The 15,730-nt window shown below is 38.2% G+C and overlaps 1 protein-coding gene across 2 annotated transcripts in view; it reads right to left on the bottom strand.

Annotated features, from left to right (window-relative positions):
- The window catches only part of LOC126262304 (venom dipeptidyl peptidase 4-like), a 181,015-nt gene that overhangs the window by 23,231 nt on the left and 142,054 nt on the right, over positions 1-15,730 (bottom strand). For both annotated transcript variants that reach the window (XM_049958841.1, XM_049958840.1), the window contains exons 14-15: positions 7,940-8,134; positions 728-888 (exon numbers count right to left, since the gene is read on the bottom strand). In XM_049958841.1, the coding sequence (XP_049814798.1) occupies positions 728-888; positions 7,940-8,134 (356 nt within the window). The remainder of the gene's footprint in view (positions 1-727; positions 889-7,939; positions 8,135-15,730) is intronic.

The following is a 15,730-nucleotide window of genomic DNA, read 5'->3' as shown; positions in this document are numbered from 1 at the left end:
CACTGGAGAGTGGTCATTATGATACATTATAAAGGAAGCAACTTCCTAGATCCTTGTATGTAACATTTTTGAATTATGTTCATGTGCCTGGTATCTATGGCCGAAAGCTATAATTGTGTGAATCTTTTTGTTGTGCCTATCACGACTCAGCATCTCTGCTATCTGGTGAGTAGCAACTTTCCTTCTCTAATATTGTCACATTCCATCCTGGATTTACCAATGTTTGATTTTTGTCTGGTATCTATGTCAGTTTCGAAACACTGAGAAAGTTCAATAAGAGCTGCACAACATTTGATGATTTATTTCATAGCAGCATTACAGAAATTCCGACTGAATTTGAGTGAGAACTCCTAAAAGAATCATGTTGTCATTAAATATTTCTAGGTCTTCAGAATTTGCTTTTTAGAAGGAAGAAAGGAAGATCGAGTTTAATGTCCCTTCAATATCAAGATAATTAGAGAAGGAGCACTAGTTTTGACTGTCTCAAGGATGGAGAAGGAAATCAGTGATGCTATTTCAAAGGAACTGTTCCGGCATTTGTGTGGAGTGATTTTCGGGAAACCATGAAAAACCTGAATCTGGATGGCTGGATGCGGGTTTGAACCGTCATCCTCCTGAATATGAGTCCAGTATGCTAACCACTGCACCAACTCACTCAGTAACACACTTTGTGGCATAACTTAACAGATTGTACTTCATCTTGATCTTCAGTAATGTGAATACTTACCATAGTGCATCCAATCTGTGATAGGAGCCACAGATATTCCACACTTAAAAATATTTTGATGATCCTTCATTAATGCCATTGCAGTAACATATCCTCCATAGTTTTGTCCCCATATAGCAATTCTTCTTCTGTCAATGAATTTATATTGACTTTGTAGGTATCTGTAATGGAAAAATATTGTATATCAGTATATGTTTTTAGTTATTTTTTGTGAAATTACTTTGAACGATAAATAATGGTGAAGTGTAAAGATACAGCAAAATCTATTAGTGTGACTACATTAATTCTGCATAATCTAAAATGCCATATTCACATGATCTGATTTATAGTTCGTGTGTAAACAAAGAAATTTGGAAAACAAACATTAAAATAAGGAAACTGTGTTCTCAATACACTAAGTGCGATGTACTGGATATAAGCAAGCTGCATGGAAATCTGCACACGAAGCATGGAATGCATTTGAACTATGAAGGGAAAAGATTTGTTTGTGATCGTGTTAGTGAAATAATCAAAGAAAGACTTGTAAGGGATAGAACAATTTATCAGCTTCCTGAACATCCTTACAACAGCGAGGAAACCAAAATAAACAAGAAAGAAGAATGAAAATACAACACTGCTGACGTTCCTAATTTAAACTAGAGGTATGTGATGCTGTAAATATGATTCCCAATTACCAAATCGTGAATACGCCCGAACTAAAAATTTATCACCATAATGTGCAATCCCTGCGTAATAAGATCGATGAAATTAACGTTCTATTAACACATGAACTTAATGATATCTCAGTGTTATGCATTTCTGAGCACTGGCTTAACCCAGAATTAATCCAGAATACGAAAATAAACAAATTTATCTTGGCTGCTTACTACTGCAGGAAAAACAGCAAGCGGGGTGGGGTAGCAATTTACACAAAGGATAATGTAGATTTTATTACACTACCTGACTTAACTAGGGCAAATGTCGAAAAGGATTATGAAATTGCAGCTATAAAAATTACTCAGTTCAACCTGGTTATTGCTACAGTTTACCGATCACCATCCGGGAATGTTGAACTTTTCTTAAACAAAATGGAGTCATTGCTAAATAAAGTAAATAAAATGGATTGTGAATTGATAATCTGTGGTGACTTCAATATTGACTTCCTCACGAATAGTGGAAATAGGGAGACGACCATTTTGAACCTTGCAACGTCCTACAATTTAAAGGCTGAAGTAAAAGCAGCTACCCGAGTATCAGAAACTTGTCAAACAGCTCTTGATCAGTTTCTAGTAAAGAAGAGTTTACACAACACCTCACTAAAAATTTTCAATGCAGGTTTTAGTGATCATCTTGCTCAAATATTAAGCATAAAAGTAGAAGGCAGTATTATTAACAACATGTCTTTTAGAACAGCATATCGAAGCTATAATCAGCATAATGTGAACTATTTCAACAACTTATTACAGAAAGAAAAATGGCTAGGAGTGTACAAAATGAACGATATAAATGAAAAATTCAACACTTTCATTGATACATTAACCCATTTCTTTGAACTTGCATTCCCACTGAAAACATTAACCATACGGGGAAACTCTAGAACAAACAGCTGGATCACAAAGGGAATAAGGGTTTCATGCCAGAAGAAAAGACTACTTCATGAAATATGTAACTCAAAAAATTCCTCACCTGTAGTACGCGCATACTATAAAAAATACTCCAAAATATTAAGAAAAGTAATAAAAGCAGCAAAAATAATGCACAATGATGAAATCATTTATAATTCAGCTAATAAATAAAAGGCTATGTGGGGTGTTATAAAAAAAGAATGTGGAGAATACAGACAACCTTGGAAAAATATAACACTATCACATAAAAATAAAAAAGTAACAAACCCATTAAAAGTAGCCAACACATTTAACAATTTTTTCACAGGTGTTGCTGAAAATATATTACAATCAAACTTTAAGAGCATCCAGGCAAATGAATATAAAAAAAGTGCATGTAGGGGATCAATGTACATCAGTTCTGTTTCACAAGATGAAGTAGCTAAAGCAATAAAAGGACTAAAAAATTCCAAATTGGCAGGTATTGATGGTATACCTGCAACAATGTTAAAGAAGAGCGCATCAAACCTAATTGAAGTACTCACACATTTATGCGACTGCTCACTTCAGGCAGGCACTTTCCCTGATGTGTTAAAAACATCAAAAGTTATTCCTGTATATAAAAAAGGGGATAAAGACAAATTAAATAACTACAGACCCATCACAATTTCCTCCTGCATCTCTAAAGTACTGGAAAAAGTTATGTATGAGAAACTTATGAAATTTATAAATAAAAACAGCATCCTATGTAATGAACAACATGGATTCAGAAATAAGAGGTCAACGACAACTGCTGTCTATGAGTGCATCAATTCCATCCTAAACCTGATGGACAAAAAAAAGGAAACAATAGGAGTCTTTATTGACTTGTCAAAAGCTTTTGACATGGTGGACCATAAAATTCTGCTATCAAAGCTAGAAAGATATGGTATTTGAGGTCTGTCCAACAAGTGGATCAGGTCCTTCCTGACAAATCGTATGCAGGCAGTGTGCGTCAAGCACACAAATATTGAACTAAAAACTGTATCCAATCACTTATCTGACTATAAACAAATAAAATGTGGTGTACCCCAAGGATCCGTATTGGGACCCCTTCTGTTTCTTCTGTACATAAATGATCTAAGCTTAAATATTGATGCACACAAATCAATCATATTTGCAGATGACACCAAGATTCTACTAAAAGGAGACGACGATGAACAGTTACAGCAGACAGTAAACACGGTCACGAAACAACTTAGTAGCTGGGCACAGAGTAATCAGCTTGTAATAAACAGTAAGAAAACCGTTGCTCTAAAATTCCACAACGTTCCTAACAAGGACATGTTTATCCCATCAGTCTCTATAAATGACGAACCAGTTGGTAACAGTACTGAAACCAAATTCTTAGGACTTTGGCTGCAGAGTAACATCAGATGGAATGAGCATATTGAATATCTCAATGCAGAACTGAGCAAAACATGTTATCTTCTTTGTTCATTAAAATCATGCTGTAGTGAGAAAACAGTATTGAATGCATATCATGCGTACTTTCATTCTCGTCTTAGATATGGGGTCACCTTCTGGGGAAACTCTAAAATAGCTAATAGCACTTTTAAACTACAAAAAAGGGCCATTAGAATCTTGTTTGGGTGCAAGCCTAGAGACTCTTGTAAACCCCTGTTTAAGAAATCTGGTATTCTCCCATTACCGTGTGTATACATTATGGAAACCCTTCTGTTCTTTAAATTAAATGTAATAGGCAAGGACCAGAGACTACAAAAAAACTGTGATATACATGAGCACTTTACCAGACAAAACAGAAACTTACATATGACTCAAATCAGCACAGCACTGTGCCAAAAAGGTACTTTTCACATGGGAGTTAAGCTTTATAACAAACTACCTGAAAACATAAAAGCTATCACTGAGGTCAATACATTTGGAAAATCTCTAAAGTCATATTTACAGCATCACTGCTTTTACTCCGTTGAAGAATATTTAAATTTATGAAATGTGTTATATAAATACTTACGTGTAAAGTGTATTATTGTAAGCTTAAATATGTATGCCTTGAAATTACTTTCAGCCTGTATATTTATAACTTGACTTGTCCAATGTCTTATGCATAAGCTGCTATGTAGACAACAGGACCAATAAAATACAATCTATATTAAAAAATTACACAATTTTCTGCACTCAATTTTTCCCTCAATGTCCAAGTATTCATCAATAATTATTTAGAGATCCAGAGAAAATGTAAATTAGCATGTCTTCAGGTGTTTTAAGCATGCTCCTCATTTCCAGATGAATTTTCACTCTGCAGTGGCGTGTGCACTGATTTGAAGCTTCCTGGAAGGTTAAAATTGTGTGCTAGACTGAACTCATACCTGGGACCTTTGGCTTTCATGGGCAAGTACGCTGTTGACTGAGCTCTCCAAGCACTATTCATGACCACCTCTCACAGCTTTACTTCCACCAGCATCTCATATTCTACCTTTCAAAATTTTCATATGTTGTCATGCATACCTAACAGGACTAACACTTTCTTCCAGGGGCACTAGTCACACTAGGTAGGCAATAGGTCATGAGCAGTGCTTGGATGCTCAGTTGGCAGAGCACTTCTGTGAGAGACAAATGTCCCAGGTTCAAGTCTCATCCAGCAATCAGTTTTATCCTGCCAATAAGTTCCAGACTCCTTGAGATTAAGAACACAGTTTATATGATAACAGCACCTGCCTTGATAATTACTAAAAGAGCATAAAAGATATAACTTGATTTAATATGACTTAGGTGAGAATAGTTTCATTACATTGACCACATGAACCAAGTTTTTGAAGTAGTTTTGTATGATCAGTAGTCAACATGTTCCATAGAAATAATAAAACATGTGGTCTAATATATAAGCAGAGCCAGATCATACTAAACTCATTTGACTTTATGTACTGGAGAAAGTCTTCAGCCATGGAGAGGTTTCTGCTAAACATGCTTTTTGATACTCAAAAGTGTTTGAAGTTCTCAAAAATTTGAAAAAGCTGTGCACCTTTTAATGTAGTAAGAAACAAGGAACATAAATAAGACAGCTAAATGCAGACATGTTAAACATATAATGCTTTATAGTAACCTGTAATGTGAAGCAAAATATTAGATAATAAGAGCTGAGTTTGCAGTTGCTTTCTGCAGTTTATGTTACATGAATCTCACCAAAAGGTCTGTTAACAGACAGTTAAACTATGGTACCTTAATTTTATTCACAATAAGGCATGCTTTTTTATATGTCATGGGCCTTTTCAGTCCAACTATGCTGCCCACACAGTTTCTTAACAGTCTGAGCAGTTTCATTACATGCAACAGCAATGTGGATATATGTTAAGTATTTTTCAGTTGTGCAGTATTATTCATAACAGTCAACAGGACAAATAACAAATTGAGATAATGAGCCGAGGAGGAAATGTGAAGTGTAAATAATTGTAAATAAACCAGCATCTGCATTTCAGCAAAATATGAGGGCAGATATATATGCAATGAGTTGTAACAGCTTAACCTACAGCCAGTGCAAGTGCCGTATTTGGAAGGCCAGCAGCCATGGCCAATGTCCTGCTGATGGAAGTACACCCTCACTGTGTGCTTGTTTCCTTCATCACATTTCCACTTGCTGATGGCCCTGAACATTGATCAGCCTCCAGGAAGGTTTTGCCGTTTGACACACCAATACCTGATGATATACCTTCACTCATAACATGTTCAATTTCAGAGATTGCATGTCCATACAGTTCACAGGCGCATTTATAGAGGCCACGTGGGTCAGCCCCATGGCATTCTCTTGTGAGCTGCCAAAGAAGCAGTATTATTCAAGTGATCACATGTGAGTGCTTAGCCTATTCTGTAATCTGTATTGCTGTTTTCCATTCAATGTTTTCAGTGCTACACACAACATATACTTCATTGTATCTTACGTTGGATCTGTAAAGTACTGTGTTCCATAAATCATGTTTATTCTTGCTATAACACCTGACAGGAAGTGGATGCCAGTCACTGACCCTGTTCCCGAATTTTCTCCAGTGACACACAAACTCCACTCTTCTGCAAAGTCCTTGCTGAGTAGATGCCCTTAAATCCTGGTTCAGCTATGTCATAATCAGCACATGGTGCATGTCATGTGTCAGTTATGGCTAGGAGTCTACTGATGCAGCCCTGGAGCCATCACTGAAACTCTACAGGCTACTTGACCATGATCCATGGACCTCTGCACCATGATCCATGGATCTCTACCTGTTTGCTAGGCTCGGGCAGCCACCAGCCATGCACCCCTGCTCTACAGCTCTCTGTTCAGACTTTGTCTCTAGACAATGCCATTGCTGTGCCACTGGGATGCTGCTGCCTACCACAGAGTAGAAGACAGAAGATGCTGCTGGGTGCATTGTGCTGTGTCATAGCAGAGCCACACCTAGTGTTTGCACTGTTTCTATCGAGTCAGCACACCAAGTCACCATACCGCTCTATAACGAGCTTGCCTCCCTGTGCCTCTAGCCATTGCTACACCTGCTGCTACAATGCCAGAAGATTGCATGAATCCAGAAATGCGTTTGAATGACTGTATGAGTTGGATGGATTAATTAAAGGCTTCTTTGTGTTCATTCTCATGCCTGTCTGTAGCCACTTCTTACCGTTACATGATGGAGCTAAGTAGAATGAACTAATAAAGAAGTTATTGTGTCCTCATCCATCCCATTTTTGGAAGAGAGCCATACCAACACCTTTTGTTCCCATAACAAAACTGTCCTGCCTTTGTTAGGTTGTCATGCAAAAACAGCTAAATAGAGTAGAAAGAGTGCTACAACTGAAACTGACAAGGATTTCTTTAGAAAATGCATTCATTGTTTATTAAGCTGTTAAACTCTTTGAGAAGTAAGTTGATAATTTGAGGATCAGCTTACTTTGCACCAAAGATAGATTTTTTTTGGTTCATAGAGTATGTGATTGTCATGTCTGGAAAAGAAACCACATTTGTGAAAACAGGTATTGAGAAAATGGAAACCCTGTTGTTGTTGTGGCCTTCAGTCCAAAGACTGGTTTGATGCAGCTCTCACTGCTATTCTTGTGTGAGCCTCTTCATCTCTGCATAACTAATGTATCTTACATTTATTTGAACCTGATTAATGTATTCAAGCATTAGTGTCCCTTTACAGTTTTTACCCCCACACACTTCCATCCATTAACAAATTGACAGTTCCTCAGGATGTGCCCTGTCAACCCATCCCTTCTTAAGCTGGGCCATCAGTTTCTTTTTGTCCTCTTTTTGATTCAGTACCCCCTCAGTTATTCAGTCTTCCCACCTCATCTTTGGCATTCTTCTATAGCACCATATTTCAAAAGCTTCTATTCTCTTCTTGTTTCGAAACCCAAGATAACCAAAATGTAGATTGTCAGTCAGACATTGGAGCCCTACTCCCTTAAAATGTTAATTACTTTGCAACAGTGTGCAAACCTTTCGTTGAAATAGATGGTACATTCTTGTAGAATAACTTTATGCAAAATATTTTATGGGACAAAATCAGATCATGCTAGAAGAAATTATATCTATAGAAGTTCAAAATTTTAAGATGAATAATTTTTGAAGCAGGAAAGATAAATGATAACATTTATTTACCTTACCACATATATCTGATCAATTACTTCCTTATTTCCAAGGTTCTTATAAATTTCATACAGCATATCACTTCCTTTATTTCCAGATCCTCGACCATCAATGTAGGCTATGATATAGCTTCTGTTGCCAGACAGATATGTGTCCCAGTCAACAGAAAATTTATTTGTGACCATTGAGCTTCCTGGAGCTCCGTCTCTACGAAGGTAAAGAGAGAAAAATAAAACTCATGCTTATACAGTACATACTTATTTGTGTATTATAGAGAACTGAACATTTGCTACAGATCATCATGCTCCATCATCATACATGACAAGTGGGATCAGGTATTAGTTTTTAGCTTGTATATTTGTTTCATTATAATTACAAAGTAAAAAAATATCCACATTAAATATCAAGGATAAATAAATGCAAAATAATTGATTACCAATACTGAAATAACTAAGTGTTGACGATATATACTGGGCAAATAACAAAGCCCACTCCAAACACAATAGTTGAATGTCATTTTCCTTAGGTAGTTGGCCTGTCAGAAATAAGAAGAAGGAGAAGAAGAAGAAGAAGAAATAGAAGAAGAAGAAGAAATGACAGATTTGCTGGGCAGGTTAGAGAGACTAGAGTTTATCAAGGAGTGGATACTGGGCCAGATCACTTCTTATTGGTGTCCATAATTCACATCTATTCAAAATGGAGAAAACTGGTTAGGTATCAAAAGGGAGAACAAGTTCTTAAAGTTTATCTTTTGGAAAATAGTAGCAAAGAGATTTCTACCAAAAGTGGATGACAAAAACATTAGCAAATTTAGAAATGGTAGAAGACTAAGAAGAAAAATGGAGAAACTTAAAAGCAGCTGTGTTGAGCATAACTAATGAGGTTCTGGGAAAGAAAGGAAAATACAGGAAACATAGAGGAGAAAAGATTTGGATGGCAGAGATGTAAACAACAATTAAAGAAAAACAAGAAGCTTTCAAGACATACATGAATAATCCCACTAATGGAAAATATAAATAGAAGAGAGATAATGCAAAATTCATAACTCAGAAAGTGCATTTAGAATCAGGAATGCTTTATCAGCTATGCAGAGCAGACTGACTGTTGCTTATAAAGTGATGAAATCAATCAAAAGACAAGAAAATGACCATGTGTGTGTTAATATAGGAGAGAATGGATACGAAATTCATTATAAAAGGTTGTGGTATGATGATACTTTAATTCAGACATTATCTGAAGTGAATGATACATAAGGTGTGGATGATATTGGAGAGGACTGATAGAAGCTCTAAGTGCTGCAAAAAAAAAAAAACAGGAAAGCCAGTGATTCAGATGACATTGATATGGAACTGTGGAAATATGGTGATTATTTCTACATCCAAGAGTTCTTCACATATTTAATCAATGTTTGAGACTGACTGAGAGCCAAAGTAATAACTATCTTTAAAAGGGGTGATAACAATAAATTTAGTAACTATTGAGGTATAAGCCTCCTGAATTCCGCCTGCACGTTATATGGCAAAATCCTGAATATGAGACAAAAGTATCATGGAAAAGCTGATATCTGAAGAACTAGCAAGTTTTAGAAAAGGATGATCAACTAATGACAACATTTTCACACTGCAACAAGTTATAAAAAAGAGATGAGTGTTCAACAGAGAACCCAACTTACTTTTGTGGCTTTTAAGAAACCATTTGATAATGTGAATAGAGAAATGCTATTGAATATCATTGCTGAATGAGGTTATCCATCTCATCTCATAAATAATGGAAATGGAAATGAGCGCATGGCATCGTTGGCCAGGAGGCCCCTATTCATGGAAGTTCAACCGCCAAGTGCAAGTCTTATTTCATTTGACACCACATTGGACCACTTGAACGCTGGTGATGAGGATGAAATGGTGATGAGGACAGCACAACAACCAGTCCCCGAGCGGAGAAAATTTACAACCCGACCAGGAATCGAACCCATGCCCACTTGCATGGGAGACGAGCATGGTACCACCCAGCTAGGCAGGTGGACACGTAAATAATAGTAAGAGTCTATACAGAAACACTGAAATTATTGTAGATATGGGAAATATAACAAAAAGCCAATGAACACAAACAAAGGACTATGACAAGCATTGCTGTGTTTCTCTAACACACTGAGAAAACTGTATGTATGTATATGTATATGGGGTGTATAAAAAAGTGACAAATACTTTGAGAGGTGGTAGTACTCATAGAAACAAGAAAAATAAATCCAATAAACATGGATCTGAAAATGCGTACTTTCTGAAATAAGTCCAATGAACATGGGCCCAGAAATGCATACTGTCTGTAATAAACATGTGTTTATGGGAAGTGTTCAACATGGTGTCCATTCATGACAATGCACTCCTCTGCCCTCCAGAATAAGCAATGATGCACCTTTTGAAGTATATCTGGTTGTTGATGTACTTGCTGGCATGCAAGTGACCCTGTATGTCTGCATATGCTGAATTGGTATGGTGTAGACCAATTCCTTGAAGTGTTCCCGTAACCAAAAGTTTAGGGGACTGAGGTCTGGGGAATGAACAGGCCAAGGTGTGGAACCTCCCTGACCAGCCCAGTGGTCCTGAAATGTCTGTGTCAGATATTTGTGCACAGTGTGACAAAAATTTGCTGATGCACCATCTTGCATGAACCACATTTGTATTCATTGCTGAAATGGCATAGCCTCCAGCAAGGTAGGCAAAACGTTAATGACAAAGTCCAGATAATGTGCCACAGTTAACCTTTGTGGTAGCATGTAGCATGTCTCCTGCTGCTGCTGATCATTGCTCACTGGTCCCCGGGGTTTCTTCCACTGGATGTAGAACATGCTCCTCCATGTCAGTCCTGTGGACTGTGCAGGGTCTTCCACTGTCAGTCTTCCCAAGTGCAAGGGTACCTGTGTCCCTCAGACACTGGTAAAAGTCTGCCAAACAGCTAATCAGAGGGCACTTTGTGCTTTAGATATTTTTCAGTGTAGGGGCCACGGGCTTGCTGGCTATGTCCATTTGTTAAACCACAGAATATCATATCTGCCATTTCACTTGTTGAATAGTAGGCTTCCACTGCTGACAAGTGGTGGAAGAGAGAAAATGTAAATGTACTCCACCATCTTTATGTACAAACAGTGCAATAACAGTAAACACATAAGTGAATCTGTGTCTGGAAGAAGGTAAAACACCATGATACAAACCCAGCATTGACAGTACTGTACAATAAGTCACACAAACATGACAAAAATTAAAATAACCTACAAAACGACTCAAACCACACAGCTGGCTGCAGACCACCTAATGCTAGGTAGAGTACTGAGATCAAGATATCATAATACCCTGCCAACACATTTCATGGAACACTAATCCAATGACTATGTTAATATCCCCAACCAGGCATTGTGCAGCCCTTCCTATAAAAAAGTGTTTATCTTGGGAAATGTGCATTTTCGGACCCATTTTTATTGAACATATTTTTCTTATTTCAGTGAGTACTACCACTTCTCAAAGTATTTGACACAATTTTTTTGAACACCCTGTGTGTGTGTGTGTGTGTGTGTGTGTTCAACATTTTTCATATAATAGAGGGAAACATTCCACGTGGGAAAAATATATCTGAAAACAAAGATTCTGTAACTTACCAAACAAAAGCATTGGTATGTTGATAGAAACAATAACAAACACAAACACACACACAATTTTGAGCTTTCGCGAACCAAGGTTGCTTCATCAGGAAAGAAGGAAGGAGAGGGAAAGACGAAAGGATGTGGGTTTTAAGGGAGAGGGTAAGGAGTCATTCCAATCCCGGGAGCGGAAAGATTTACCTTGGGGTGAAAAAGGGACAGGTATACACTCGCACACACACACATATCCATCCGCACATATACAGACACAAGCAGACATATGTAAAGGCAAAGAGTTTGGGTACAGATGTCAGTCGAGGCGGAAGTACAGAGGCAAAGATGTTATTGAATGACAGGTGAGGTATGAGCGGCGGCAACTTGAAATTAGCGGAGGTTGAGGCTTGGTGGGTAACCGGAAGAGAGGATATATTGAAGGGCAAGTTCCCATCTCCGGAGTTCTGATAGGTTGGTGTCAGAGGGAAGTAACCAGATAACCTGGACAGTGTAACACTGTGCCAAGATGTGCTGGCCATGCACCAAGGCATGTTTAGCCACAGGGTGATCCTCATTACCAACAAACACTGTCTGCCTGTGTCCCTTCATGCGAATGGACAGTTTGTTGCTGGTCATTCCCACATAGAAGGCTTCACAGTGTAGGCAGGTCAGTTGGTAAATCACGTGGGTGCTGTCACACGTGGCTCTGCCTTTGATCGTGTACACCTTCTGGGTTACAGGACTGGAGTAGGTGGTGGTGGGAGGGTGCATGCGACAGGTTTTACACTGGGGGCGGTTACAAGGGTAGGAGCTAGAGGGTAGGGAAGATGGTTTTGGGATTTCATAGGGATGAACCAAGAGGTTACGAAAGTTAGGTGGACAGTGGAAAGACACTCTTGGTGGAGTGGGGAGGATATAATCAGCAAATGAAAAATGTTGAACATAAATGGAGTTTTTTTAGATTGTGACACTAGACTAAATTTAATTTTATATGCATATGACCTAAATCTGATTACAGAGAAGGAAAATGACCTTCAGATGAGAGTCTATAAGTTGCAGTAGATAACCTCAGATTGCAACCTAACATTGCTGGTAGATAAATGAAAGTGATGGATTTCAGGGCAGACTACCAGTAAGTTCTAAAATAGTCTTGAATAATAAAATCTTGGAGTGAGTAAAACATTTTAAATATCTAAAGTGTGTCATTGGTTATGAATATAACCATAAAAGATCAAAAATTAAATAAATTTACTTCCATATGTTGTACTATCATTAAAAATTGCGGAACAAAGCCAGGAGAGAAACCAAGCTGAAGTTTTATTTTAAAAAAATAGCAGTACCAACCGTTATTTATGGAAGCAAAGCATGGGTAACAACAAGATGCCAAAAAAGTAGAATACAGGCTCAAAAAGTGAGATTGCTAAGAAGTGTGGAAGGATGAACAAGGGAAGATCTAAAAAGGGAAGAAGATATAAGGAAACATATATATAATCTAAATAAAAAAAATTCAAGGAAAATATGAGAAACTGGAAGGAACATAACAGACTATATAGGTGGAGAAAGTTTCCTGGTAAAGTCTCTCAATTATAAATGCACTGGAAGAAGAAATGTAGGAAGACAGTACAAGACATGGAGTACCATAACAGGCACTTTGCCTAATACATAAGTGAAGAAAAAGAAGAAGAAATAACTGAGATAGTCAATAGACACATGAAACTTGATAAATGGTAAACTTTCAGAATATTTATTACCTTATAGCTAGTATAAACAAATCCAAAAAACAGAGGAAAAATTTCCAGGAAATTTTGTTAGTAGTATAGGGAGGACACTACAAGAATAATGGTTCATGAAGAACAGTGTCAAGTACATAAGATTAACTGAAAGTTAAAACAGAATTTAGTTACTAACATTTGAATGCAAGGATAACAATGGTAAAAGACTTGAACTGTGAAAAAAGACAGACCAGAAAAATAAGTCACTGCTGGCCTTTAAAATTGTAATACCAAGGAGGATAGCAAATGATAAAATTTTACTTGTTATGCACATGCAGTAGAAAATATTGTGTCAAGATATATCTTTTGTAACATTGGTCTCCAATGATGAGTAATTTTGAGGTGCTGCAAAGCTCAAATGTTGCCAGTAGCATCAAATGTTGGCTATGGAGAAAATTTCATAAGGGAGGAAACATTCAACAGCAATACTTACAGAGGTGACTACAATCTACAACCCAGTACCAAGATTTTTTCTCTTGTTTTAAGTGCCCAAACATGACCAAGCAGCATGATTGCTGTCCTTTCAAAACACCCTGTGGAAGTTTTCATATTACACATCTTCCACTAAATTGTGCATCATCAGATTTAAGAGGTTGTTATATACATTTGACAACTCAGCATGTGCATTCTCTTCATACAAGGAAATCATGTGCTTAGTGTCCACATGTCTTACTCACTGTTGCCCAGGAGCAGTGGAACAGATTTCTGTTGATGGGTGAGTCATGGTTTAGTCTCTCTATCCATCTGGCACACTTCTGGGACGTGTGCAATCCTGCTAGTATTATAAATAGAGACCAGTATGTTACTACCAGCTTTTCATTTCACTCACATTCATATTCATTAGTCAACAAATTGCCACATTCTCCTCTTCCTCCTGACATCCCACAAAACCCAGAACTCAAACCAACCCAGTACACTGTTTCCAACCTACTCACCAGAAACCTTAATTTTACAGAAATTTCAGTCCTGCTCTACACAACCCAACTCCTACATGGTTTCCAAAATTGTTAACTTATCAACACTAAATGTCCCATTACAGCTGGTTACCCCACACATAGTATCTTAGGTTTTATTACCAGCAGTTTCAGACCATCACTTACAGCTTGCTTCATATGTCAAAGACAGAAACACTTCCTTTACTGTATCTCAATAATCTCCATCCCATCTCTGTAGGAATCCCTGCTCACGGCTGTTGGCACTGCCTTCCTATACAACAGCATCCCCATGGTTGTGACCTTGGTACTGTAAAACACTACTTTCTCAATGCCTACCTGTATCTAGACCTACCACTTCATTCCTCATATCTTTACCCATAATTACCAATATATAAACAAATCTGTGGATCACAGATATATTCGATTGGGTTCAGATCTGGTGAGTTGGGGGGCCAGCACATCAATTGTAACTCACCAATATGTTCCTCGAACCACTCCATCACACTTCTGGCCTTGTGACATGGTGCTTTATCTTACTGATAAATGCCACTGCCGTCGAGAAACATGATTGTTGTGAGGGTGTGTACGCGATCTCCAATAAGTGTGCAATATCCCTTAGCTGTCATCGTGCCTTGCATGAGCTTTAGTAGATGAATGGATGCCCATGTGGGTGTTCCCCACAGCATAAGGAGCACTGCCAGCTTGTCTCCATCCTGCAGTACATGTGTCAAGGAGCTGTTCCCCTGGAAGATGATGGATATGTGCCCTCCTGTCAGCATGATGAAGAAGGTATTGGAATTCATCAGACCACAAAATGCTCTGCCATTGTGCCAGTGTTCAGTGCTGATGGTCATGTGCCCATTTCAGTCATAGTTGCCAATGTTGTGGTGTTAACATTGGCACATGCATGGGTTATCAGCTGTGGAGGCCCATTGTTAAGTGTCCAGTGCTTCAGTGCACTTTGTGTTCAGACGCACTTGTACTCTGCCAAGCATTAAAGTCTGGTGCTAGTTCCACCACAGTTCACCTTCTGTCCTGTTTTAGTAGTCTGCGCGGTGTACGATGTCTGACATCTGTAATGAGGGGTGGCTGCCCAACCCCACGATGTCTGGACATGGTTTCACCACATGTTGAAGACAATCACCACAGCTCTTCTTGAACACCTGACAACTTGTACAGTTTCTGAAATACTCCTGCCAAGCCTCTGGGCCATCACTGTCTGCTCTCGGTCAAACTCATATAGATTTCATGCTTTCCCAGTTCTACAAAATCAAACAATGGAAAATCAGGATGGAATATAACAATATTATGAAAAGGTTAGTTACTACTCACCATATGGCGGAGATGCTGAGTCACAGGTAGGCACAACAAAAAGACTGTCACAAAATGCCCTCCCCCCCCCCCATATCTCCCCCCCCCCCCCCCACACACACACACGCACACGCCCAAATGCAACTCACACTCACATGAC

Source organism: Schistocerca nitens, chromosome 6, assembly GCF_023898315.1.
Source record: "Schistocerca nitens isolate TAMUIC-IGC-003100 chromosome 6, iqSchNite1.1, whole genome shotgun sequence".
NCBI lineage: Eukaryota > Metazoa > Arthropoda > Insecta > Orthoptera > Acrididae > Schistocerca > Schistocerca nitens.
The sequence above is the reverse complement of the archived record's forward strand: the minus strand, read 5'-3'. Positions and strand labels throughout refer to the sequence as shown.